General features: G+C 41.6%; 1 protein-coding gene across 2 annotated transcripts; it reads right to left on the bottom strand.

The window, feature by feature from the left end:
* Positions 1 to 10,634: 10,634 nt before the first annotated feature.
* On the bottom strand, positions 10,635 to 23,830 carry LOC124048783 (proline dehydrogenase 1, mitochondrial-like). 2 transcript variants are annotated; one of them, XM_046369861.1, is made up of 15 exons: positions 23,385 to 23,830; positions 19,350 to 19,558; positions 16,280 to 16,314; positions 16,150 to 16,191; positions 15,253 to 15,402; positions 14,964 to 15,028; positions 14,725 to 14,841; positions 14,409 to 14,488; positions 14,204 to 14,285; positions 13,879 to 13,971; positions 13,077 to 13,223; positions 12,419 to 12,594; positions 12,050 to 12,148; positions 11,722 to 11,810; positions 10,635 to 11,310 (listed from the first exon to the last, which is right to left on the bottom strand). In XM_046369861.1, exons 1-15 carry the CDS (start codon positions 23,733 to 23,735, stop codon positions 11,120 to 11,122), a joined length of 1,926 nt encoding a protein of 641 aa, XP_046225817.1. In that variant the 5' UTR covers positions 23,736 to 23,830; the 3' UTR covers positions 10,635 to 11,119. The 2 variants fall into 2 exon arrangements, with proteins under 2 accessions (XP_046225817.1, XP_046225818.1); XM_046369862.1 differs by lacking the exon at positions 16,150 to 16,191.
* Positions 23,831 to 27,527: the final 3,697 nt, after the last annotated feature.

The raw sequence follows: 27,527 nt of genomic DNA on the forward strand, positions 1-27,527 counted from the left end.
CCCAGCTGCCAAACTAACCCTGATTCAGATGACCATCCTACCCATGCTGGAATACAGAGAAGTAATTTATATATCGGCAGGTAAGGGTACTCTCGAGCGACTAGATGTTCTTTACCATTCAGTCATCAGATTTTCCACCAATGCTCCTTATAGGACACATCACTGCACGCTATTCTCCTCTATATACTGGTTATCTGTGTACACCTGTCGCAAGACTCACTGGTTGATGCTTATTTATAAAACTCTCTTAGGACTCACTCCCCCCTATTTGAGATACCTACTGCAGTCCTCATCCTCCACATACAACACCCGTTCTGCCATTCACATTCTGTTAAAGGTCCCCAAAGCACACACTTCCCTGGGTCGCTCCTCTTTTCAGTTCGCTGCAGCTAGCGACTGGAACGAGCTGCAGCAAACACTAAAACTGGACAGTTTTATCTCCATCTCTGCGTTTATAGACTCAATCATGGACAATCATACTGACAGTTGTGGCTGCTTCACGTGATGTATTGTTGTCGCTACCTTCTTGCCCTTTGTGCTGTTGTCTGTGCCCAATAATGTTTGTACCATGTTTTGAGTTGCTACTATGTTGTGCTGCTGCCATGTGTTGCTACCATGTTGTTGTCATGTTGTGTTACTACCATGTTGTGTTGTCTTAGGTCTCGTTTTATGTAGTGTTGTGGTTTCGCTCTTGTTGTGATGTGTGTTTTGTCCTATATTTACGTCATCGTAAATAAGATTTGACTTGTCTAGTTAAATAAAGGTTAAATAAAAACACAACATAAAAGAGGAAGAGGCGAAGCAAGAGGGTTTATGTAACAGTTTCGCTTGCGTCCCTCTCCTCGACCCGAACCAGGGACCCTCTGCACACATCAACAACAGCCACCCTTGAAGCATCGTTACCCATCACTCCCCAAAAGCCACAGCCCTTGCAGAGCAAGGGTAACAACTTCTTCAAGGTCTCAGAGCGAGTGACATCACCAATTGAAACACTACTAGCACGCACCCCGCTAACTATCTAGCCTTTTCACTTCAGTTACACTCACCCCCTTTTGACCTCCTCCTTTTCCGCAGCAACCAGGGATTCGGGTCACGGCACCAATGTAACAGTTACGCTTCAGTCCCTCTCCTTGCCCCTACCTGGGCTTGAACCAAGAACCCTCTGCACACATCAACAACAGACACCCTCAAAGCATCGTTACCCATCGCTCCACAAAAGCTAGGAAATGAATTTCCATTGATAGTGCAATGACTGCTCTATCTTGTCAATATAATATATAATCTTTGCTTGAGATGTGTAGGCTGTGGGCTTCGCCCCAGTCACTCGCTAGCCACACCCATAGTCACTTGGTTTGAATAAGTAAGGGCAGAAGTAGAGAGGAAACCCTCTATTATGCCTTGTTTTGACTGATTGACTGTTGCTGCTCAGGAGACTTCCACATCCTGTCGGTCACATCCTCTCAGAGATCAGAGATGGATTGGCTCACATTACAATGCTCTCTCGCTCCCTTCAGCTCTCAGGACACAACATGGTAAATCCTGTGACTTTTGTTAACTACTGAATCCAGTAGCTACTGGGTTTGACTTGACTGCCATCGTGTGGTTGTAATGTATAACACTGTACCAAAGGTTCTTATATCTAAACCAAGATTGTCCCACCCTTTCAAATGGGAACAAATGAGTCATCCTGGGCAGAGCCAAGCACGATTCAAGCATATATTTGCATATTTCCGTTAGGGAACGCCTACTCTATGATGTGTGTGTGTGCAATAACTCAATTAGTCTTTGCACTCCTTTGACTTTGGCAAAGGGTAAAGTCTACAAACTTCACTCCACTCTGTTCGTAACAGATTATAGTTTTGGGAACAGAAAACTGTATTGAGGTCAAGTGTTTCATGGATTAGAACATTTGCAGAATGTCGGCCAGAATTTCTCGTTTCATCTTCTCCCGCTGCCGGGCACTGGGCTTCCTCTCACTACCATATTTGGTAGTGATTGGAAACACCAAGCGGATGCTTCACATTTTACATCCGGTGAAATATCTGTCTCATTGTTCTGTCTGCGACTGTACCATCAAAGACAGTACAGTATGAAGTTAGCCTAAAATTGCTTCTCCCGATGTCATGGCGATGTCGGCTGGGAAAGCTCATCGTCTGCTCCGATATAAAGTTTTCTTTACGAAAATGTGTAAATTTGTCACTTTCCCGAGATTGGAGTAATAACATCTTCAACTACTTAAGACATTGACTTGAATATATAACAGGTTGTGCATTTTAAAAAATTGGTCACTTCTCTCATTGACTTCTCAAACCCCAAACCCCAGCCTATTCTGTTTCGCAAGTGTTCCCAGAAGTCTCCCGAAATTGCTCCTCAGGGATTAGAAACTCTGTGGTGGCATGGTGCACATGTTTATTAGATTTTTTATTTAACCTTTATTTAACCTACTAGCGGCATTGCTCTCAAAAAGTCACAACATGGTATAATGTTTATATCATCACAATTCACGTCTAGTTGGACCTCAATGAAGAATATGCTCATGTGAATATTGTGTAGGAGACACAGAGGGAATGCCAAGCCTTCATCTTCACCTTCATTCTGCTCAATAAGCTGTCAGATAAATACATCACCTCCTTCCTGTCTGACAGTAATCTACTGTAGCCAGAGAAAGGTTACCAGAGATAATTATGTGATAATGCCCTCGAAGCGGGTGTTTGGAGGATATAGTGGGACAGGTGTTGTTTGGCCCGAGATGACGTCGAGGCCCGGCAAACCGTGCCAATATATCTTCCAAACACCAGGTTCGAGAGCATTATCACTTTTATACAACGGGTTACCAACAAATCATGATTGATATGTTTTCATTAAAAACATTATTTTGATTAATTAATCATACTTTTTCATGCTTCCACAAAATACAGTCCCCGACACAAATCTAGGGTTGTTGGAGACGCGACCCAGTCGTTCAGCCTTTTTGTTCTGTATCTATGGACGTGACCCAGTCGTTCAGTCTTTTTGTTCTGTATCACTATTCACCCGTTGTATAATAAAGAATAAAAGTGTTCCAACACTCCGCTATCCGTATAACACTTTTTTTCTCTCACTGTCATCTGTGTTGTTCTTTGTAATCTACCATAGATGTGTGTGTGTGTGTGTGTGTGTGTGTGTGTGTGTGTGTGTGTGTGTGTGTGTGTGTGTGTGTGTGTGTGTGTGTGTGTGTGTGTGTGTGTGTGTGTGTGTGTGTGTGTGTGTGTGTGTGTGTGTGTGTGTGTGTGTGTGTGTGTGTGTGTGTGTGTGTGTGTTTACCAACTACAAAGCTAGAGAACATGTTCCACGCTGGCACAGTTGTGATACATGATGCATTGTACACTACAATGTTGTGTAGGAGACACTAGCACATCTGCAAATCATGGAGGGAAACCCATTTCACCCCTCATACATCACTCTGTCGGCCCTGTGTGTCATCCTCATTCTGTCTTAATATCCATCCCCTGAAACCCACCAACTCCCAATCTTCACCGAATACAGATTCAGTATAGAGAAATGATTTGAACCACAGGAGCATGCAATAAATTCTCTGTGGGTGAACTTACACATTAAAATGTCATTCTATGATGGTATCTAACTGAACCTGATTTACATTTCTATGACCCCACCGAAGCTAATATATTAAAGCTTTGTAGGTGCATGTGTGGTGCGCTGGTTGGAGTACAATGTTTATTATACAATGCTTGAATGCCATGGAACATTGAGTAATGTTGCACAGCAGAGGAACAATAGCTCTGCATACTGTCTCGACCATCTGCTGCAGTCTGTGCTTGCTTGCCAGAGACAAATTGTGTCTGCCCTGCCTGTTATCACAGCAATGTCTGAAGGCTAGAATCACTTCTGGAATGGAGAGATACCAAGGTCTCTAGACTCTAGAGAGCAACACAGACAGAAACACAGACAGAAATAAAACATCAGATACTATTCAAAACATAGGAAAATATTTGAACTTTGTATTTTTTTCTCCTTCAACACAACTTGGCAAAACATTGGCAATGACTGCTTATATTCCTTTTTAGAAGTGGAGCCATCATATCATGTCCTTTCCAAATTGCATGAATGTCTTAGGTTATGTAAGTTTCCGTGTGAGACATCCTATGTTCATTTTGACCTCAAGGGGGCATCATAAGCCACAGATGACAATGTCACGTGCATCCTACCATTGTCACTTTTGCGTGAATGGTTGGGCGAATTATAATTTGCAGTCTCATGGTTTGCACAGTCTGTAGACTGTTTTTAATTGTCATAGTTATTGGCTAGCCGGAGCATCCTAAATGCATGTAAAAGAAAGTTTGATGTTCCTAACAGGCTAGACATTTTTGTGGAATGAGCTAACATGTAGGTTCAGAAAATCATGTGTTGTGGGAGATTTAGTCTATTAACCAACAAATTGGTTCCATTAACCAGTTGCATAAGCAGGCTTATAGAATGTTTTTTTCATTCACGGGACAGGTAACATGAATCCTGCAACAACAAAAAACATAGCATGCTTTACACATCAGTGTGAAAACAACTACATACAGACCTTCATTTGTTCATTTGTTATTTATTGTTCACCTTTTCATTAATTAAACAACTTCTTATGGCTAGCGGAACCCCTCGACAACATTCCGCTGGAAAGGCAGAGCACGAATTTCAATTTTTTCTTTTTGAGCTATGTAACTTTCATACATTAACAAGTGCAATACACCAAATGAAACATGAATGTCTTGTTGATCTACCCATTGTGTCCGAATTCAAAAAGGCTTTACAGCGAGAGCACAACATATGATTATGTTAGGTCAGAGCCTAGTCACAAAAACACACAGCCATTTTCCAGCCAAAGAGAGGAGTCACAAAAAGCATAAATAGAGATCAAATGAATCACTAACCTTAGATGATCTTCATCAGATGACGCTTATAGGACTTCATGTTACACAATACATGTATGTTTTGTTCGATAAAGTGCATATTTATATCCAAAAATCTCAGTTTACATTGGCGTTCAGTAATGTTTTGCTTCCAAAACATCCGTTGATTTTGCAGAGCCACATCAATTTACAGAAATAGTCATCATAAACTTTAATATAAGATACAAGTTTTATGCACAGAATTAGAGATATACTTCTCCTTAATGGAACCGCTGTGTCAGATTTAAAAAAAACTTTACGGAAAAGGCAAACCATGCAATAATCTGAGTACGGCGCTCAGACAACAAATTAAGCCATACAGATATCCGCCATGTTGGAGTCAACAGAAGTCAGAAATAGCATTATAAATATTCACTTACCTTTGATGATCTTCATCAGAATGCACTCCCAGGAATCCCAGTTCCACAATAAATTTTGATTTGTTCGATAAAGTCCATCATTTTGTCCAAATACCTCCTTTTTGTTCGCATGTTTAGCCCAGTAATCCAAATGCTCAATGCGCGATCGCTTAGTTCAGACGAAAAGTCCAAAAAGTTATATTACAGTTCGTAGAAACATGTCAAACGAAGTATAGAATCAATCTTTAGGATGTTTTTATCATAAATCTACAATAAATTTCCAACAGGAGAATTCCTTTGTCTTCAGAAATGCAATGGAACTCAAACTAACTCTCATGTGAATGCACATGACCAGCTCGTGGCACTCAAACAGACCACGGACTCAATCCCCCTCCTAGTAGAAGCATCAAACAAGGTTCTAAAGACTGTTGACATCTAGTGGAAGCCTTAGGAAGTGCAATTTGACCCCATAGACACTGTATATTTGATAGGCAAAGAGTTACAAACCTCAGATTTCCCACTTCCTGGTTGGATTTGTCTCAGGTTTTCGCCTGCCATATGAGTTCTGTTATACTCATAGACATCATTCAAACAGTTTTAGAAACTTCAGTGTTTTCTATCCAGATCTACCAATAATATGCATATATTAGCAACTGGAACTGAGTAGCAGGCAGTTTACTCTGGGCATGCTTTTCATCCAAATGTGAAAATGCTGCCCCCTATCCCAAACATTAAATAGTTTGGTGATACAGTATCTGAACGGCATATTATTTGATAAATAATCTACATTAACATCTGATTTCCGATACACACAGATATGACAGTTGAGGCAACAACAACTGAACTGAAATTATAACTCAACAAAACACTGCTTATCATTTGACAAAGCATGAGCTCCATCTTCTCATCAATACCCTAAAAGATTAGACATTTCCCTTTCTAAAAAAAGTCTATTTGCATTAAGATAACATGTTGATAGACCTTCTCTCAAACTATTATCAGCGACAAACATTGCAAAACTCAAGAATAACATGCACAGGACTTTTCTCATTGGCATGATTTATTCCTTAAGCAAATTGGAGAACATCTGAATAAGACTCTGTCATTATATCATACTACCTAAAACACATGGTTTTCAGACACATATGAACACGTGAACAAATCACATGACCAGAGAATCTTGTTTCTCATGGTCTGAAAGTCCTTTAGGTGCCTTTTGGCAAAGTCCAAGCGTGCTGTCATGTGCCTTTTACTGAGGAGTGGCATCCTCTTGTTCAGTTTGGCTGGGCAGCCAGCTGGTGGTTCCAAACCTATTCCATTGAATTATGATGGAGGCCACTGTGCCTCGACACAATCCTGTCTCTGAGCTTTAAGGACAATCCCTTCAACCTCATGGCTTGGTTTTTGCTCTGACATGCACTGTCAACTGTTGGACCGTACATAAACAGGTGTGTGTCTTTCAAAATCATGTCCAATCAATTGAATTCACCACACATGGAATCCAATCAAGTTGTAGAAACATCTCAAGGATGATCAATGGAAACAGGATGTGCCTGAGCTCAATTTCGAGTCTCACAGCAAAGGGTCTGAATACTTATGTAAATAAGGTATTTGTGTATTTGGTATAAATTGGCAAACATGTCTAAAAAACTGTTTTTTGCTTTGCCATTATGGAGTACTGTGTGTAGATTGATGTGAAAAATGTAATCAGTTTTAGAATTTTTATTTTAATAACTTTAATAACCAGGTAGACCAGTTGAGAACAGGTTCTCATTTACTACTGCGACCTGGCCAAGATAAAGCAAAGTAGTGCAACAAAAACAACGACACACATGGGATAAACAAGCATGCAGTCAATAACACAATAGAAAAATCGGTAAACAGTGTGTGCAAATGAAGTAAGGAGGTAAGGCCATAGTGGTGAAGTAATTACAATTTAGCAATTAACACTGGAGTGACGGATGAGGATGTGCAAGGAGAAATACTGGTGTGCAAAAAATAACAGAAAAACAAAAACAAATATGGGGAAGAGGTAGGTAGTTGGTTGGATGGGCTATTTACAGATGGGATGTGTACAGCTGCAACGATCGGTAAGCTGCTCTGACAGCTGATGCTTAAAGTTAGAGAGGGAGATATGTCTCCAACTTCAGTGATTTTTGCAATTTGTTCCAGTCATTGGCAGCAGAGAACTGGAAGGAAAAGCGGCCAAAGCAGGTGTTTTGGGGATGACCAGTGAAATATAGCTCCTGGAGCGCGTGCTACAGGTGGGTGTTGCTATGGTGACCAGTGAGCTGAGATAAGGCGGAGCTTTACCTAGCAAAGACTTATAGATGACCTGGAGCCTGTGGGTTTGGCGACGAATATGTAGCGAGGACCAGCCAATGAGATGATACAGGTCGCAGTGTTGGGTAGTATATGGGGCTCTGGTGACAAACGGATGGCACTGTGATAGACTGCAGCCAATTTGCTGAGTAGTGTTGGAGGCTATTTTGTAAATGACATCGCCAAAGTCAAAGATTGGTAGGATAGTCAGTTTTACGAGGGTATGTTTGGCAGTATGAGTGAAGGAGGCTTTGTTGCGAAATAGGAAGCCGATTCTAGATTTCATTTTGGATTGGAGATGCTTGATATGACTCTGGAAGGAGAGTTTATAGTCTAGCCAGATACCTAGGTATTTATAGTTGTTCACATATTCTAAGTCAGAACCGTTCAGAGTAGTGATGCTCGTCGGGCGGGCAGGTGCGTGCAGCGATTGGTTGAAGAGTATGCATGTAGTTTTACTAACATTTAAGAGCAGTTGGAGGCCACGGAAGGAGCATTGTATGGCATTGAAGGTCGTTTGGAGGTTTGTTAACAGTGTCCAAAGAAGGGCCAGATGTATACAGAATGGTGTCGTATGCAAAGAGGTGGATCAAAGAATCACCCGCAGCAAGATCGACATCATTGATAGAAACAGAGAAAAGAGTCAGTCCGAGAATTGAACCCTGTGGCACCCCCATAGAGACTGCCAGAGGTCGGGACAACAGGCCCTTCAATTTGACACACTGAACTCTGAGAAGTAGTTGGTGAACCAGGCGAGGCAGTCATTAGAGAAACCAAGGCTGTTGAGTCTGCCGCTAAGAATACAGTGATTGACAGAGTCTACAGCCTTGGCCAGGTCGATAAAGATGGGGGCACAGTGCTGTCTTTTATTGATGGCGGTTATGATATCGTTTAGGACCTTGAGGTGCACCCATGACCAGCTCGGAAACTGGATTACACAGTGGAAAAGGTACGGTGGGATTCAAAATGGTTGGTTAGGGTTCATCTCAGACGATATGAAAGAGAGGTTGAACAAACTACCGTAATTTCCGGACTATAAACCGCTACTTTATTCCCAGGCTTTGAACCTCGCGGTTTATACAATGACGCGGCTAATTTATGGATTTTTCCCGCTTTCAAAAAAACTGAGCACCGTCACATAATGTGACGTAAATCGAGCGTGCTCAAACTTCCCATCATTCTGATTACAGTAGTAATTTGTCACCCTCATCATGGCAAAGACACTGAGAAATGCATATGATGCAGCTTTCAAGTTGAAGGCATCGATCTGGCTGTTGGATTGGCCTTTAATGAGTCGATCATAAGACGTTGGAAACAGCAGCGTGAGGAACTGACAACAAAAGCTTTCAGAGGGAAGAAAAGCAGATGGCCCAAAGTATTTGCAGCCACTCGACATCAGTGTAAATCGTGCATTTAAGGTGGATCTCCTGTTCAGTGGGAGGCTTGGATGACAATTTGGGAGAAATCCTTCACTAAAACGGGCCGCATGCGAAGAGCAACTTATGGTCAAGTCTGCCAGTGGGTTCGGACAGCGTGGAGCATTGTCAAAAAATCCACTATCATCAACGGGTTTCGAAAGGCTGGACTGCTGAGTGTTGAAGGGGCAGCATGAGCTCAGCCGGATGAAAGTGATGAGAGCGACAATGAAAACGATCCAACATCGGATGAAGCAATTCGAGGCTATTCAACTCCGACACCGAAGGAGATGACTTCAGTGGTTTCAGTGCACAGGAGGAAGATAGTGACCAATGACTTTCTTGGTAGGCTGGTGTTTAATTTTTGTTACAAGCCCTGTTTCGTTAAAGCCTATTTTTTTTGTTACAACCCGTGTAAAGTTAATTTGTTTCAATGTACCGGTAGGCACCTGCGGCTTATAGACATGTGCGGGCTTATTTATGTACAAAATACACATTTTTTAATAATTCAGTGGGTGCGTTTAATAGTCCAGAAATTACGGTAATAATAGGGGTTGCAACAATGGTGGTGGATAATTTTAGGAAGAGATGGTCCAGATTGATTTGGGCCAGTTGCTGCGGGGGGTGCAGAGCTGTTGGCCAGGGTTGGGGTAGCCAGGTGGAATGCATGGCCAGCCGTAGAGAAATGTTCTTGAAATTCTCAATTATCGTGGATTTAATCAGTGATGACAGTGTTTCCTAGCCTTAGTGCAGTGGGCAGCTGGGAGGAGGTGCTCTTATTCTCCATGAACTTTAGTGTCCCAAAACTTTTTGTTAATAGAATAAGGCTGTAACGTAACAAAATGTGGAAAAGGGGAAGGGGTCTGAATACTTTCCGAATGCACTGTATCTGATGTAGACCACTATTAACTTCTGTGCTCTAATTTCAGAACTACTGGCTAAAAATTATACATTTACGTAATTTGGCAGACACTCCTATCCAGAGCAACTTACAGTTGTGAGTGGAAACATTTGTCATACTTGTCCTTCGTGGGAATCAAACCCACAACCCTGGTGTTGAAAGCGCCAATGCTCTACCAACTGAGCCACACAGGACCATGTACACACTAAGTACCAGAGAATCTCTAAAACAGGCAACTCCATTTTGACAAAACTGTTTCTGAACATGAAATGAAACAAAGACATTGGACACATTAAAGAGGAACCTAAATAACTCCAGAAAAAATCTGCAGTCAAATACAGTTTAATACAACCACTCAATAAGTTATTTACATAAGAAATACCACCGATTACAGTGCCTTGCAAAAGTATTCACTCCCCTAGGCATTTTTCCTATTTTGTTGCCTTACAACCTGTGATCTAAATGGATTTTTATTTGGATTTCATATAACAGACATACACAAAATAGCATGAAAAAAACCTTGTTTAAAAAACAAATCAAAAAAGTAAAAGTGTTCTGTGCATATGTATTCACCCCCATTGCTATAAAGCCCCTAAATAAGATCTGGTGCAACCAATTACCTTCAGAAGTAACATCATTTAAATAAAGTCCACCTGTGTGCAATCTAAGTGTCACATGATCTTTCACATGATCTCAGTATATATACACCTGTTTTGAAAGGCCCCAGAGTCTGCAACACCACTAAGCAAGGTGCACCACCAAGCAAGCGGCACCATGAAGACAAAATAGGAAAAATGCCAAGGGGGTGAATACTTTCACAAGCCACTGTAAGCCACTAAACCATGACAAAAGCAGTGGATAGGGATCATGGTATATAATAAGGACACTTTCAACAGCAATAAATAGAGCAAAAGGAAGGTAGAGGGTCACTTGGCATTAGGATCATATCTCAGTACTAAACACACCTACCTACAGTACATTCTAAAGCCACAGGGGTAAAACCCTAACTTCTACTTACTGGAAGTCAAATTTTCACTTTAGTCTCCCATTGGCATCAGTGCATGACTATGTGAAAATTCCAATTAAGTGGCAGTTCGGGTTCCTCCATTGTGACCAGGGCAGGTTCAGTTAAGACACTGGAATGTTTTAAAAGGGGCAGAGTGCTGGTGTGCCAGTCAGTCAGCTCAGTCAGTAGACAGGCTTGTAGAGGATCTGTCCGTTGAGCAGCCTGCGTTTGAGCTCCTTCCACAGCAGGCTGCGCTCCCTCTGGGATCCCTTCATGAAGCCCCTGTTCTCCAGGGCACGGCGTGACAGGTAGGGGATGACCTCGTTGACTGGGCCGTAGGGGACGTACTTGTACACTGGGAATCCAGCCTGGCCTATTCTCAGAGACGGAGAGGGAGTGTGAAACATGTTACGTGACTGGAGAAGCTACAACAACAGGCAATATGTTTCACCAGAGCACAAAAAACATTAGTTATTTTTGTCTAAACGTTTTAGTTTCTAAACTAATTTTGCAAAACAATAGAAAGCAATATTATATATAACAACCAAATGTGTAAGGAGAACTATGGTATAAGGTGACTGAGTGAGATCCTGACGTTGTTTGTTTCGTAGTCATCTATAGTTGAGTCGGTGGTATAGAGGCCTAAAGGAGGCTTGCCTTCAATAACTCTGAAGACTTCTCTCAGAAGATTCCTAACCAAAATGCCAATCAATAAATCTTCATTTCCAATAAACACATTGACTTTACAGCAACAATCTACAGTACCGTGTTGATATTATTGTACCTAGAGGGAAGCTGATCTGGTCACACATGCCGAGCAGCTGTCCAAAATAGACCTTTTTCTCAGTGGGGGACAGACCCATCTCGTTCATCCTGCCAAAACAACACAGACGGGTTGCAAATATTCAAAAACATAACACGGCTCAATAATAAACATCACCTCACTGACATAAGCATTTATATAATACATTTGCTTTCTATGAAGTTGTGTCACTATTGTTTTGGTGTTTTGTGTAACAACATGTATGTATGAATTCACTAGCTGATGCACGTCCTACCCTAAACGAGTCTAACTGCCTCTTGATTGAATAAAGCCCAGAGGCTGGCCTTACTTTCCCAGGGTGAATTTGACAGTGTCCTCGTTGTGTGACGCCACCATGACATTAGCCTTTCTGTTGTGGTCAATCTCCTCCAACACAAACTCTAAACACCTTCAGAGGATCAGGGAAGAGACAATGAACTTCAGCTAATCCAGTGATCTGATATAATGACTTTATCACATAATGCATATCCCTATTCAAACAAGTAAATACCAAGTTACTAAAGTCACACAGAACGCCACTGGGAGTAGGGTGAAGTTGATCTTAGGTCAGTTTAGCATTTTCCACACTAATGGTTAAGGTTAAAATCGGGGGTGGGAAGCTGATCCTAGATCTGTACCTAAGGGCAACTTCACACCGTAGCACATTTATGGGCCTTACTTGTGGTACATTCTATTGGTGGCCTCGTAATCTGGGTTGATGGGGTCCTCATAACCGATTTCCTCCGCTCTGCTCCTCTCCTGGTACATGTAGGCGCCGCGAACCAGCTTGGCCCCAAAGTACCAGCCCTCACGCCGGGACAGCTCCACGTCCACAGACACATTGTCATACGCTTCCTGTAGAGGTCGTCATAGGTCACACAATGATATAACGCTACGGTTAACAACACAAATCACACGAGTGTCCATTACATCTCTTATAAAGGGTAAATGAGGAACAGTCATGTCATTTTAGTTTAATATGTTCATATCAGATTTTGTGTACACACCTTATCATAAAACTACAAAGATGCAGCATAAACATGGATATAGCAGGTTTAAAAGGTTTATATAGTAGGTTGGTCTTTTATAGGTTAAATATGGAAGGCTTTTATGGGTTAACTATGAAAGGGGTTATGAAATCTGTTTTCCTCTATTCCTAGGGTCATGACAAGTCCATACACAGACAGATGGCCTCCCCACGCTACATAATCTATGAGATTGTACATGTAGTCCCAACAGTCCCGAGCTTGACAAAAATGCAAGGAACATGTTTCCACATGAAGATGAACAACAACCAGAGGTGGGGGGGGGTGTTGAGGACGGTGTCAAGGACTCACCTTGAGATAGCACTGGTAGGTATTAAAGATGATGGGCTTCTCTCTGTTGAAGATCCTCTGCATCGCCAGGGTCAGTCTGCTGATGGCCGGCTGAAAGTATGTCTGCTCAGCGTCCACCATCAGCCTCACCCCATTGTCCACTGCATGCTGCGATATGAAAATCAACAACAGCCTTGTGTTAACCTCCGCTGATAGTCAGCTGTAACCCTAGGTACCCCCTGGGATACAAATGGTGCTTTACTTCAACACAAAAGTGAAGCCATTTGTCTGGATCACTTGAAACATTTCAGTGGTCATGTTATGCCTTCTTTTCTGTTGCTGAGCATTTGGAGGCACTTGGCCACTGCCATCTACTGTTGCCTTTAGTACAGCCATGATAACGTAATATCTAGGGACCAAGCTATTACTTTTATCTATAGAGACTCACTTCAGAGCAAACAGACTCTGGATACAACACGTCATAGAAGTAGACTCTTGCTCCTATTGGAGGAAGGCAATTATAATTCAAACAGAAGGGGCTGAAACCTTTCCCAACAATGACGACATTTCTGAAGTTGCGTTATTCTTTTTTGAAGTTAGTAAATCTGACAAACAAAACTATTGACAAAAGGTTTATTTCCAATAAACTAACGTACGGCCTGGCCTGCTCACTGAGGTTTCTCGTAAAATGTGAGGTGTACTGCATCCCATGATGCAATTCATATGTGAACAGCTGGGTCAATATACTGTCGTTAAACAACTGTTGAATTGTAAGACCATGTTTGGCAACAGTGCCCTATACTGAACTCTAGAATCGCCTTACCTTGGCCAGAACATCCACTCTCTGCAGCATCCTCTTCATCTGTTTCTCCTCTTCAACAGTGAACTTCCTCAACAGAGGCTCCAGCTGACCATTCTAGAAGACCAGCGGAAACGCACATTTCATTAAGAAGTAAACTTTGACTTGAACTACAAAATGCATTAATGTATGCATGCATACAATGTATGTACACTCTGCATGGAGGGATGGACTTGTGCTTCGAGTTTCTGTGTACAAACAAATTTAGGTGGATAGTATGGCTGCGTGTTAAATATTGTAAGGATATGTATGTAAATGTATGTAAATGTGTAATATGTGGCTAGCTCACCTCAACGTTGGGAATGACGAGCAAGTTTGAGATCTTTGTTCTGTCGTTGATCAAGCTATTCCAGTCCAGGAGGTCTATTGTTCTGGAGAACATGATGAAAATGGCAGATTCAAAGTCAAGTCCAGTCCTATACACACATCCTTTCCATTGTATAGTAGACAAACTTTGTGCTCATGATGCATTCCAGGTGAGTTTAACCTCTTACCCTGATGAGCCCAGTTTCTCTCCAGTAAACCAGTTCTCAATGTCGTCTTTATTTCCAACACCCAGCTTAGTCAAACTCTCCTACGGGAAACAACATTTTTTAAATAATTTCAATAACTAGCCTAATACTGATGAAACATTAAGGATAGAAGGAATTACTAGCATTTTTTCCCCCACAGGTGTTTTTGTCTCAAAGAAACCATACAGGCTGTCACAGAAATAAAGTCTGTTAGCGCTATGGAGTCTTTTCAGTAGCTGGGAATCTGCTTGACCTCAGTCACATCTCTACTTTGAGTGTTGCTCCAGGCGATACGCACCTTCAGCTGTTCCAGTTCCAGTTTCTGCTCCAGTGCATCCATACCAGACTTCCCCTGCTGTGCTGCTAGGAGGTTGAAGAACCTCCTCCATTTCACCAGCACCTCTGAGAACTGGAGCTGGAGAGGGGAGAAGCAGAAAGGGCACCATTTTATACAAATAAATCTGGACTGTCACTATCACTGCCAATGTTAAATCAAGGGCCTAAAAAGGGGCGTCTAACAGCCAGTGTCTTACACACCAGAAACTGTGGGCGGCCCAGGGCAGTCATCTTAATGGCAGAAAATCCATCTACAGAGGCCCCCCCTGAGAGGAATAATGAAGATACAACATAATATTTAGTGCAGCAACATAATATTTAGTGCAGCAACAACACCATTGATAAACAGATCATAAGAATCATATTAAGCATGATAGAAGAACATCTGCAATGAGATTGACCTTTCAAGGATTGTTAGGTTGACCTTTCAAAGACGTTTAGAAAAATGGCATGAATTGATGCAGTCACTGCATTTTTATTGTGTGCTCGCCTGACGCTTTGATGCAGTTCAGGAAGGTCTCCATCTGGGCGTCACACTTGGCCTCGTCAGCATAGAAGTAGGTCCTGGCACTGACCACGCCCCCACGACGGTCCCCAAACTGACGGTGGGCCTTGTACTTCTTCTCACGGTGGTCAACGCCTACAGTCAGAAGACAACATGAGAAGTCTATCTAGGCGACCAGACTTTCTTCTAGACTAGCCACACCGGCCACTGGGAAAAAAGGACAGGAGTAGCCTAGTGTCAATAGGAATGACCCACACCACCGTCGCCTAAATCATCTACCGCGGTTCTAATTTGGCACAGATACCTGAAGATCTTTTTCTTTAGAACGTGTGGCAACAGTGACATCAGTCTTAGCATATATCAGCATAAACACATCCATGAGCAGGACTGTGCTTCTTTTCACTGACTCATATGCATACCATCCCATTTTTGGAAATGTGGACAATTCGTCAAAAAAAGTCAAAAAAATAGATGTTTAGATATCTAGTGCCACTCAGAAAAAAATACATGGGGAGAGTTACATACATTTAAGTCCAGGGCCCCAAAACATGCAACACATGACATGAACCAGGGTTTCAGCTTCTCCCTAACTTAACGTGCATATCTGCCCTTTTTAACCCCTCTCCTAGCCTCCAGAGTAAATCCAGATGAAACCACTTGCCTCAACCATGCAAACTCTCATGTCACCTGCTATAAGAGTCCTATATCAACCCTTAAATGACCGCTGGCATAGACCCAGGAGGTTAGCATTTCAGACACACGGCTGAAGTAACAGACATTTTGGCAACGTGACCCCCGCTGCTTTCACTCCCCCCACATCCACCAACCAGAATGCTTGATGCACCAGAAATAAATAAAAGTCTGTCAAGTAGTAACATTTACTGTAGTCATGTTCCTGCATTACAAAGTGTTCTCCAGCTGGCACTGCAACAAATTAAGAACACATTAAAAACAAGTCCATCATAAAGTACTGTAAATGACAACTTTTGACATTCCACCAGCAAATACACACCTGGGCTTTCTTTCTCAGCTTCAGACACACAGGAGCTGAAACAGATGAAACATCAAATTAACACTATTGGGTCTAATATCAATGCCGGTCTGCCACCGCTACTATAACAGCAAATGATAACTGTAAATGTGTTCAGGTGTTTAGTACCATATAAGATGTTAGAAATCACATTGAAGTACGTAGATAAGGTGTAAGATGAGGTTTTCAAATGCATTAGGAGTTAGAATTTCAGAACTCAAGGTCATGCGCTAAAGATTATCACGTCTTGTGACAGGCTCCCCATGCAGGAGCTGTTAATATCAGTTTGAGCACGGCGTTTTACAACCCATCCAGTGTGTGTGTGCCAATATGTTGACTGTGCTATAAATGGTACGCTTGGCAGCACAGGGGACCTAACGTTACGTAGAAGTACAAATGTCCTGCTATTTGATCTCTTGTGCTGTTGTGGACTTCTGATAACAGAGTGCTGACTGTGAGTCACAAGGGGGGCTGTTTCAAAACCTCAGTGCATCACACATGGCCTAGGTTAATCCAGTCTAGATCCACCACTCTAAAACCCAAGCTTGAATAAAATGAAGGATATTGAGCTCTCATTAGCACATTACTGAATTGATCTCCTTGAGCTATTTGTTGTCTCAGTGGCTGCATCACTCAATGATATTGGGGCTGGGAATTGCCAGGGACCTCACGATACGGTCGCAATACTTTAGGTGCCGATATAATATGTATTGCGATTCTCACAATTCTATATGTATTGCCATTCGATACCGTGATTTGCTGTCCCAAGCATATTGCTCACTATATGTCTGCTGCAGAGGAACGAGAAAGAGCATGAGAAAACGGGTTTTGATCAGTCAGGGAAATGAAAGTGCTAAAAAAATGTTGGCTCACTGTTTAAAAAGAAGATGGACAACAAGCTATAGGATGAAAAATATTGGAGTTTTGGCGCAAGTAGATCCGACAAGCTCTACCTACAGTAACACATGTTATTTGTATTATTTATTTTCCCACAATCGATACTTGGGAGTCAAATATCTACACTGAGTATACAAAACATTAGGAACACCTTCCTAATATTGAGTTACACCCCCTTTGACCCCAGAAGAGCCTCAATTTGTCAGGGCACCTACTACCAAACCCTGTTCAAAGGCACTTACATTTTTTGTCTTGCCCATTCACTCTCTGAAAGGCACATATACACAATCCATGTCTGAATTGTCTCAAGACTTAAACATCCTTCTTTAACCTGTCTCCTCCCCTTCATCTACACTAATTTAAGTGGATTTAACAAGTGACATCAATAAGGGATCATAAGCTTTCACCTGGATTCACCTGGTTAGTCTATGTCATGGAAAAATGTTTTGTATACTCAGTGTATATAATATTGTCCCCAAAAAATATTGTGATATGTAGCTATCTATTTTTTACAACATCACTAAATGTTATCTGGGGATAAATAATTGCACAGGCTGAACTCTACAATCTCAATGGAAATTTGACATTTGAAACTCAAAGCATGTCCTTTGCCAACATTAATAAAAAAGAAAAGGTTGACCGGAACTCTGGTACACTCCCACAATGATTAATTCAGGTTGATCCTGTACGGACGGACCATCATCACGTTAAGGGGGTGTTAAAGCCTTACTTGTCTGAACAATTCCAGTGAATATGAGTCATCCTTCACCCTGGTACATCCAATTATTAACACGAGAGGAGAGGATGTTTTGCGTTATTCCATCCATGAAGTTTGGCTCTAAAGGTGCAGATTAGTCTCCTCGTGAAGAGTTCCACAGCAATTATGAGGTAAGGCCAGAATGTTACCAAGTTTGTCTTTGATGGTATCACTAACCCATTCACTGTTATTCCCATCCACCATCCATCACCCCACCCCCTGGCTCACCTTTGACCTGTTGCTGAGACATTGCTATGCAGCAACTCCTTCCCTAATCATTATTTTACATCAGAAACCAGGGGAGATGGAGAGGGATGCAGCTGGATTATGGGTAACCCAAAATACTGAGCCACCTAGTACACAGCCTTCTCTAGGCTGTTCCCTAACTTGCAATGATTTGTAGACCCCAATACTGTCATATATGGACATTTCCTTATGGTTGAGTTGATGGAGAAAGCAGGATTTTGTTCACAACATGTGTTCTGCAACATGTTTTTAATGACGAAATGCGCGCTATGCATGCATAAACGGTATGCATCACTGAATCTTTCTGTAACACAAAATATAACATTTGTTAACATTGAATGTATTTCTGCTGGACTCGAGCCCCTTCCTCAAATGTACACTTTAATTGGAACCATTCAGTGGGCCCGCTTCAGTGTTCCGATTGTTAGTTCAGCTTGAATGTGTGCATAGCCCGTCTAAGAAAATCCCTGACCAAACAGGAGAGGGCTGCTTTCCAAAACACATCACATAACACTCCCTGGGCTTCCTTTCAAAGGCTGCGTCAAGTTACCCAACAAGGCTGGCTTGTTTCAATCCACCTCATGTGACTGCATTCTCAAAGGGACTGGAATAAATGTGCTCCTTCAGCTCAACAAATCTGGCGAGAGGGGTATGTCTGAACTGACCAATAGTGTCCTGAGTATTGCTGGGCAACGTCAGATACTGAAAGTGACGCAAGAAAAATGTTTTATGGTTGGGACGTTGTAAACACCGGTTTTAATGAATATGAAACATGTGTAAGGCTGTGGGTTTCAAAGGGAGAGAGACAGACATAGCAAGGAGAACCTACAGTAAAATCAGAGAAAAGTACAACATATGGAACTGTATGCCGTAACCTTGCCAAATAGTATTGGATCAGATAGGGTGATTTTGACAGTGGCATTTTGCCATAGGTCATGCATAACATGTTTACATAGTGGCCACTGAGGTAGCAATATAGGCATCTCACTCCATAGCACATAGCTATAAATAAATCAATGATTCCTAATCAATAACTTATGAAACTAGAAAATGTTGAAGCTTGTGTTTGAAGTGTGGAGCCCTATATCCTTTATTAGAGTTATAGAGGACGGGTTTGTGAGATATAGACGAGAGATGACAGAGACTACTTACTCCATCTCCTTCTTCTCTGCCTCCTCTTGAGTCAGGTCCTCCTCCACACTGTAATCCAGGACTGACCCCACGCCAAAGGCCTGGTTCTTATGGATCAGAGGCTTGATGGAGTTATGGTCCTCCCCAGCTACAAACTGCCCGTAGAACGTCATCTTCATCAGCCTCTCAAACAGCCGCTTGCCAAACACTTTCTTGCTGAGGTCCATCAACTGAGACAGAGCAAATAATCAACTGAGTTAGACCCACAACTCCCCAGCTTGAGTAGTGCTCCTTAAAATGTGTAGGGCTGTGACGATACCAGTATCGCAATATTTTTTTCCCCATGTCAAAAATTAAGACACGAAACAGATCAAAGTCTTTGGTCCTTTAAAAACCTGCTGTATGTTAAAATATTGTGAGCTATAGCTTGGAAAATACATATGTGAATATATATATCTGGATGACAAGATTTTCACAAGTAGTAACAATTAATCCTAGTAAAAATAACCTGTCTTGGGTCAGTTGGGATCACCACTTTATTTTAAGAATGTTAAATGTCATAATATAATAAAAAATATTATTATTTATTTCAGCTTTTATTTCTTTCATCACATTCCCAGTGGGTCAGAAGTTGACATGCACTTGATTAGTATTTGGTAGCATTGCCTTTAAATTGTTTAACTTGGGTCAAACGTTTCAGGTAGCCTTCCACAAGCTTCCCACAATAAGTTGGGTGAATATTGGACCATTCCTCCCTGACAGAGCTGATGTAACGGAGTCAGGTTTGTAGGCCTCCTTGCTTGCACACGCTTTTTCAGTTCTGCCCATACATTTTCTATAGAATTGGGGTCAGGGCTTTGTGATGGCCACTCCAGTACCTTGACTTTACTGTCCTTAAGCAATTTTGCCACAACTTTGGAAGTATGCTTGGGGTCATTGTCCATTTGGAAGAACCATTTGGAACCAAGCTTTAATTTCCTGACTGATGTCGTCAGATGTTGCTTCAATATATCCACATAATCTTTCCTCCTCATGATGCCATCTATTTTGTAAAGTGCACCAGTCCCGCCTGCAGCAAAGCAACATGATGCTGCCACGCCCGTGCTTCACGGTTGGGATGGTGTTCTTCGGGTTGTAAGCCTCCCCCATTTTCCTACAAACATAACAATGGTCATTATGGCCACTATTTTTGTTTCATCAGAGCAGAGGACATTTCTCAAAAAGGACCATCTTCGTCCCCATGTGCAGTTGCAAATCGTAGTCTGGCTTTTTATGGCGGTTTTGGAGCTGTTGTTCTAGGATTGATTTGCACTTTTCGCACCAAAGTACGTTCATTTCTAGGAGACAGAACACATCCCCTTCCTAAGCGGTATGGCGGTTGTGTGGTCCCATGGTGTTTATAATTGCATACTATTGTTTGTACAGATGAACGTGGTACTTTCAGGCATTTGTAAATTGCTCCCAAGGATGAACCAGACTTGTGGAGGTCTACAATTATGATTTTTCAACGCCGATACCGATTATTGGAGGACAAAAAAGCCGATGCCAATTAAATCGGCAGATTTTTTTATTTATATGTAGTAATGACGATTACAACAATACTGAATGAACACTTATTTTAACTTAATATAATACATCAATAAAATCCATTTAGCCTCAAGTAAATAATGAAACATGTTCAATTTGGTTTAAATAATGCAAAAAAAAGTGTTGGAGAAGAAAGTAAAAGTGCAATATGTGCTATGTAAGAAAGCTAACGTTTCAGATCCTTGCTCAGAACATGAGAACATAAAAGCTGGTGGTTCCTTTTAACACGAGTCTTCAATATTCCCAGGTAAGAAGTTTTAGGTTGTAGTTATTATAGGAATTATAGGACTATTTCCCTCTATACCATTTGTATTTCATTAGCCTTTGACTATTGGATGTTCTAATAGGCACTTTAGTATTGCCAGTGTAACAGTATAGCTTCCGTCCCTCTCCTCGCTCCTCACTGGGCTCGAACCAGCAACACAACGACAACAGCCACCATCGAAGCAGCATTACCTATGCAGAGCAAGGGGAACAACTACTAGAAGGCTCAGAGCGAGTGACGTTTGAAACGCTATTAGCGCGCGCTAACTTGCTAGCCATTTCACTTCCGTTACACCAGCCTCATCTCGGGAGTTGATAGGCTTGAAGTCATAAACAGCCCAATGCTTGACGCACAATGAAGAGCTGCTGGCAAAATGAAGTGCTGTTTGAATGAATATTTACGTGCCTGCTTCTGCCTACCACCGCTCAGTCAGATACTTAGATACTTGTATGCTCAGTCAGATTATATGCAACACAGGACACGCTAGATAATATCTAGTAATATCATTAACCATGTGTAGTTAACAAGTGATTATGATTGTTTTTTATAAGATAAGTTTAATGCTAGCTAGCAACTTACCTTGGCTTACTGCATTCGCGTAACAGGCAGTCTCCTTGTGGAGTGCAACGAGAGAGAGGCAGGTCGTTATTGCGTTGGACTAGTTAACTGTATGGTTGCAAGATTGGATCCGCCGAGCTGACAAGGTGAACATCTGTCGTTCTGCCCCTGAACAAGGCAGTTATCCCACCATTCCTAGGCCGTTATTGAAAATAAGAATGTGTTCTTAACTGACTTGCCTAGTTAAATTAAGGTATATAAAAAAAATAATCGCCGCCCAAAAATACCGATTTCCGATTGTTATGGAAACTTGAAATATGCCCTAATTAATCAGCCATTCCGATTAATCGGTCGGCCTCAAGTATAGGGACACGTTAGTGTGTTTTTGGAGGGCGAGATTCCCAAAATAAAAAAATGCAGCAGCAGTCAACTTCATCACTGGCCCTTCTGCACATATAAGGCTGAACAATACATGGTCAACAACCACATCAAAGGTCATGCGTCAGTGAGGCACAGAGGTACTATTTCTTCCTTTGTTTATTGAATATATTTGACGTTCACGTATTTTGATTTGCCCTGTTTTTTTTCCCAGTTACATCAGTGTATTTAATTAAGTTGTATAACTTGTTACTTTACTATTATTCCTCTCTTCCAGAGTTCACAATCATAAAGTGTGGCTTCAGTTGTAGAAATGTGACACACTTTCAATGTTGCTATTGCACAGCAACAATAATCAACATAACACAGTTTCTGAAGCACTTGACATACCATCAGCATCCAGTGGCACCTCAAGAGCACGCAGAGGCCCTTAAACAGTCCCCAGGGCGACTGTGTTATGTGCTATGTGCTTTAGTAAAGATGACGTAGGAGTCACCCGAGTCTCTTATCTCTTTACTGGAGCTGGTATAACATAACGTACAAAGCACATTCAGCTTGTCAGTATGTCTATATGGTCTCGATTCTCACGAGGAAAGTAAACAGCATAAATCAGGACAGGTAGTAACTGATTTTTTAATTGAGCATATATATATATATATATATGCTCAATTAAAAAATATTTACAAAGTTATAACATTTAAAAACAATTTTACCAGTACATGACATACATAACGAGTATGTGGTTCACTGCAACAATATCAGTAGCTTGTCTCAAATATAGCACGAACCAAAAAGTGTTACATGTGCTGGTACCACTTTATATAATATTTCTTACGACGCCTTGCACAAACGTGTGTGTTCGTATTCAGTGTGTGACTTGTCAAACCTCAAATGGACAAAAAAAAACACCGGTGGGTGGGGTCAAACGTGGGCCTCCGCCCACAATGAGCCCCACCCAGAACTGCACACTGCAGTCAGGTGTACTTGGCCTCTCTACATCCTTGTATTGCTCGCTATGTAGTCACGTGGGTCGCGCGTAAAGCAGGCTAAAATATGAGGTCAGAGCAAGCAATTGAATGAAAGTAGTGAATTTTAGATTTTTCACTGCGAGACTCCCTGGACCCTTGTTAACATGCCGTTTCGTGTTTTTGAATAATGGCTATTTGACAGTCAGAAATGTTATCACTTGTATCATAGTTCTACTAACCACACCATTTACTACTAACCACAATGTAGCAAAAACAATCTCATCAAAAGAATGTCCCTACCTCCTTGTTCTTGTCAACGAGGAAGTCGAATGTGCAAAGCTTGAAGACCAACAGACTTCTAAGCAGCTCAATGTTATCTTTACTTTTATACGCTTCGTGTGTATTATCAAAGTCGATTGCGATCTTCCGTGTTTGAGCATCGGTGTTATTTTTTGTTTGGCTGATGAGGTCTGCTTGAACAGCTTTCACCACGGTGCACTCAACAAGTTGCTGCTCTTCTTTCCCTCCTTCAACCTCCTTACGTTGCTTGGATGCGACCGTGGACCGAAATCTCCCCTGAGACAAGCATATTCTCTTGATGTTGTCAGAATTTGCCCTGACTAGACCTGGTATTACTTTAGTGTACGACATTAGTTAGCTGTATTTAAAGTCGTAAAAATTAAAATATTGCGTTAGAGGGCGCGTGGCTATAGCAGTTCTAGTTCGTGGTTCGACTGACAGTTGGTGCGCATGCGCAGTGTTTATAAGGCAAGGACCGCCTACTCTGACGCGTTTAACGTGAACTCGGTGTTATGAGGAACTCCCCCTTCCCACTGTTCTGCAAATAATAAGGCGACAGCTTGTCCTTCATAAGAAATACAATCAAATCAAAGGTGACATTTGGGTTGTTGAATTATAAATCTTGAGATGGCGTATAGCTGCATAATGCTGTGGTAGCCATGTTGGTTAAGTGTGCCTTGAATTCTAAATAAATCACAGTGTCACCAGCAAAGCACCCCCACACATCCCACCTCCTCCTCCATGCTTCACGGTGGGACCCACACATGCGGAGATCTTCCATTCACCTACTCTGCGTCACAAAGACATGGCGGATGGAACCAAAAATCCCATAATTTGGACTCTTCAGACCAAAGGACAGATTTCCACCAGTATAATCTCAATTGCTTGTGTTTCTTGGCCAAAGTGGAAGTGGTTTCTTTGCAGTAATTCAACCATGAATGCCTGATTCACCCAGTCTCCTCTGAACAGTTGATGTTGAGATGTGTCTGCAATTATTTGGGCTGCAATCTGACATGCAGTTAACTATATTGAATTTATCCTCTGCAGCAAAGGTAACTCTGGGTTTCCTTTTCTGTTGGGGTCCTCATGAGAGCCAGTTTCATCATAGCGCTTTATGGTTTTTGTGACTGCACAGGATCCGGACCCTTTAAAAAAAGAAATACCCAACTCTAACTTCCTGTAGCTCAGGCAGTGAAGCAAGAATATGCATATTATTGATACCATTTGAAAGGAAACACCTTTAAGTTGCGCAGTGTGAAATGAATGTAGGATAATATAACACATTAGATCTGGTGAAAGAAAATACAAAGGAAAAAACAGTTAAAAAAAATGTGTACCATCTTTGAAATGCAAGAGAAAGGCCATAATGTATTATTCCAGCCCAGGCGCAATGTAGATTTTGGCCACTAGATGGCAGCAGTGTATGTGCAAAGTTTTAGACTGATCCAATGAACCATTAAATTTCTGTTCAAAATGTTTCAAGACTGCCCAAATGTTCCTAATTGTTTTATTAATAACTTTTCAAGTTTATAACTCCTTAAACAATAGCATGGTATTCTTTCACTGTAATAGCTTTTGTAAATTGGACAACGCAGTTAGATTAACAAGAATTTAAGCTTTTTGCCAAAATCAGATATGTCTATGTCCTGGGAAATGTTCTTGTTACTTACAACCTCATGCTAATCACATTAGCCTACGTTAGCTCAACCGTCACTTGGGGGGCCCATTGATCCCGAAGAAGTTTTAAGCCCCTGATGCGATAGTATAATGCCAGTCTGGATACATATACTACCAGTCAAAAGTTTGGACACACCTACTCATTCAATGTTTTTTCTTTATTTAGACTATTTTCTACATTGTATAATAATATCGAAGACATCAAAACTGTGAAATAACACACATGGAATCATGTAGTAACCAAAAAAGTGTTCAAATTAAAATATGTTTTATATTTGAGATTCTTCAAAGTAGCCACCCTTTGCCTTGATGACAGCTTTGCACACTCTTGGCATTCTTCACTCGTTGCCAAACCCACTGGCTCCAGGTCATCTACAAGACCCTGCTAGGTAAAGTCCCCCCTTATCTCAGCTCGCTGGTCATCATAGCAGCACCCACCTGTAGCACACGCTCCAGCAGGTATATCTCTCTGGTCACCCCCAAAGCCAATTCCTCATTTGGCCGCTTCTCCTTCCAGTTCTCTGCTGCCAATGATTGGAACGAACTACAAAAATCTCTGAAACTGGAAACACTTATCTCCCTCACTAGCTTTAAGTACCAGCTGTCAGAGCAGCTCACAGATTACTGCACCTGTACATAGCCCCTCTATAATTTAGCCCAAACAACTACCCCATCCCCTACTGTTTTTTATTTATTTATTTATTTATTTGGCTCCCCATTATTTCTATTTATACCTTTGCACATTCTTCCACTGCAAATCTATCATTCCAGTGTTGTACTTGCCATATTGTATTTACCTCTCCACCATGGCCTTTTTTTTCCTTTACCTCCCTCATTTGCTCACATAGTATATAGACTTACTTTTCTACTGTATTATTGACTGTATGTTTGTTTTACTCCATGTGTAACTCTGTGTTGTATGTGTCGAACCGCTTTGTTTTATCTTGGCCAGGTCGCAATTGTAAATGAGAACTTGTTCTCAACTTGCCTACCTGGTTAAATAAAGGTGAAATAAATACATTTTTTCTCAACCAGCTTCATGAGGTAGTCACCTGGAATGCATTTAAATTAACAGGTGTGCCTTGTTAAAAGTTAATTCGTGGAATTGCTTTCCTTCTTAATGCATTTGAACCAGTCAGTTGTGTTGTGACAATGTAGGGTTGGTTTACAGAAGATAGCCCTATTTGGTGAATGACCAAGTCCATATTATGGCAAGAACAGCTCAAATAAGCAAAGTGAAACGACAGTCCATCATTACTTTAAGACGTGGAGGTCAGTCAATGCGGAAAATGTAAGCCTATTGTTAAGGTGTGCTAGTGTGTTTGCCTGGCGGCATCTTCTGTCTGGGAATACAGCAATCGATGAGCTTATCCTACACCTTAACACCTTAATACCGTCTGGGAGCCAGAATTTTACAACCATGCAGTCATAAAGGTTTTATATTCAGCTTCTGTTTGAAAAGATAACCCTTCACCCAAGTCAATACATTGGCATACATGTCCTGAATAAATGTCAAACCAGTTGTCATACGTCAAATAAAATAAAATGTCATTGGTCACATACACATGGTTAGCAGATGTTAATGCAAGTGTCGCGAAATGCTTGTGAAATGCTTGTGCTTCTAGTTCCAACCATGCAGTAATATCTAACAAGTAATCAAACAATTTCACATCAACTAGCTTAAACACACACAAGGGTAAAGGAATGAATAAGAATATGTACATATAAATATATGGATGAGCGATGGCCGAACGGCATAGGCAGGATGCAGTAGATGGTATAGAGTACAGTATATACATATGAGATGAGTAATGTAGGGTATGTAAACATTATATAAAGTGGCATTGTTTAAAATGACTAGTGATACATTTCTTACATCCAATTTTGTATGATTAAAGTGGCTAGAGATTTGAGTCAGTATGTTGGCAGTAGCCACTCAATGTTAGTGATGGCTGTTTAACAGTCTGGCCTTGAGATAAAAAGCTGTTTTTCAGTCTCTCGGTCCCAGATTTGATGCACCTGTACTGACTTCGCCTTCTGGATGATAGCGGGGTGAACAGGCAGTGGCTCGGGTAGTTGTTGGTCTTGATGATATTTTTGACGTTCCTGTGACATCGGGTGGTGTAGGTGTCTTGGAGGGCTGGTAGTTTGCCCCCTGTGATGTGTTGTGCAGACCTCACTACCCTCTGGAGAGCCTTGCGGTTGTGCGAGGAGCAGTTGCCGTACCAGGCGGTGATACAGCCCGACAGGATGCTCTCGATAGTACATCTGTAAGAGTTTGTGAGTGTTTTTGGTGACAAGCCAAATTTCTCCAGCCTCCAGAGGTTGAAGAGGCGCTGTTGCGCCTTCTTCACCACGCTGTCTGTGTGGGTGGACCATTTCAGTTTGTCAATGATGTGTACGCCGAGGAACTTAAAACTTTCCACCTTCTCCACTACTGTCCCTTCGATATGGATAGGGGGGTGC

Source organism: Oncorhynchus gorbuscha, linkage group LG11 (assembly GCF_021184085.1).
Source record: "Oncorhynchus gorbuscha isolate QuinsamMale2020 ecotype Even-year linkage group LG11, OgorEven_v1.0, whole genome shotgun sequence".
Taxonomy (NCBI): Eukaryota; Metazoa; Chordata; class Actinopteri; order Salmoniformes; family Salmonidae; genus Oncorhynchus; species Oncorhynchus gorbuscha.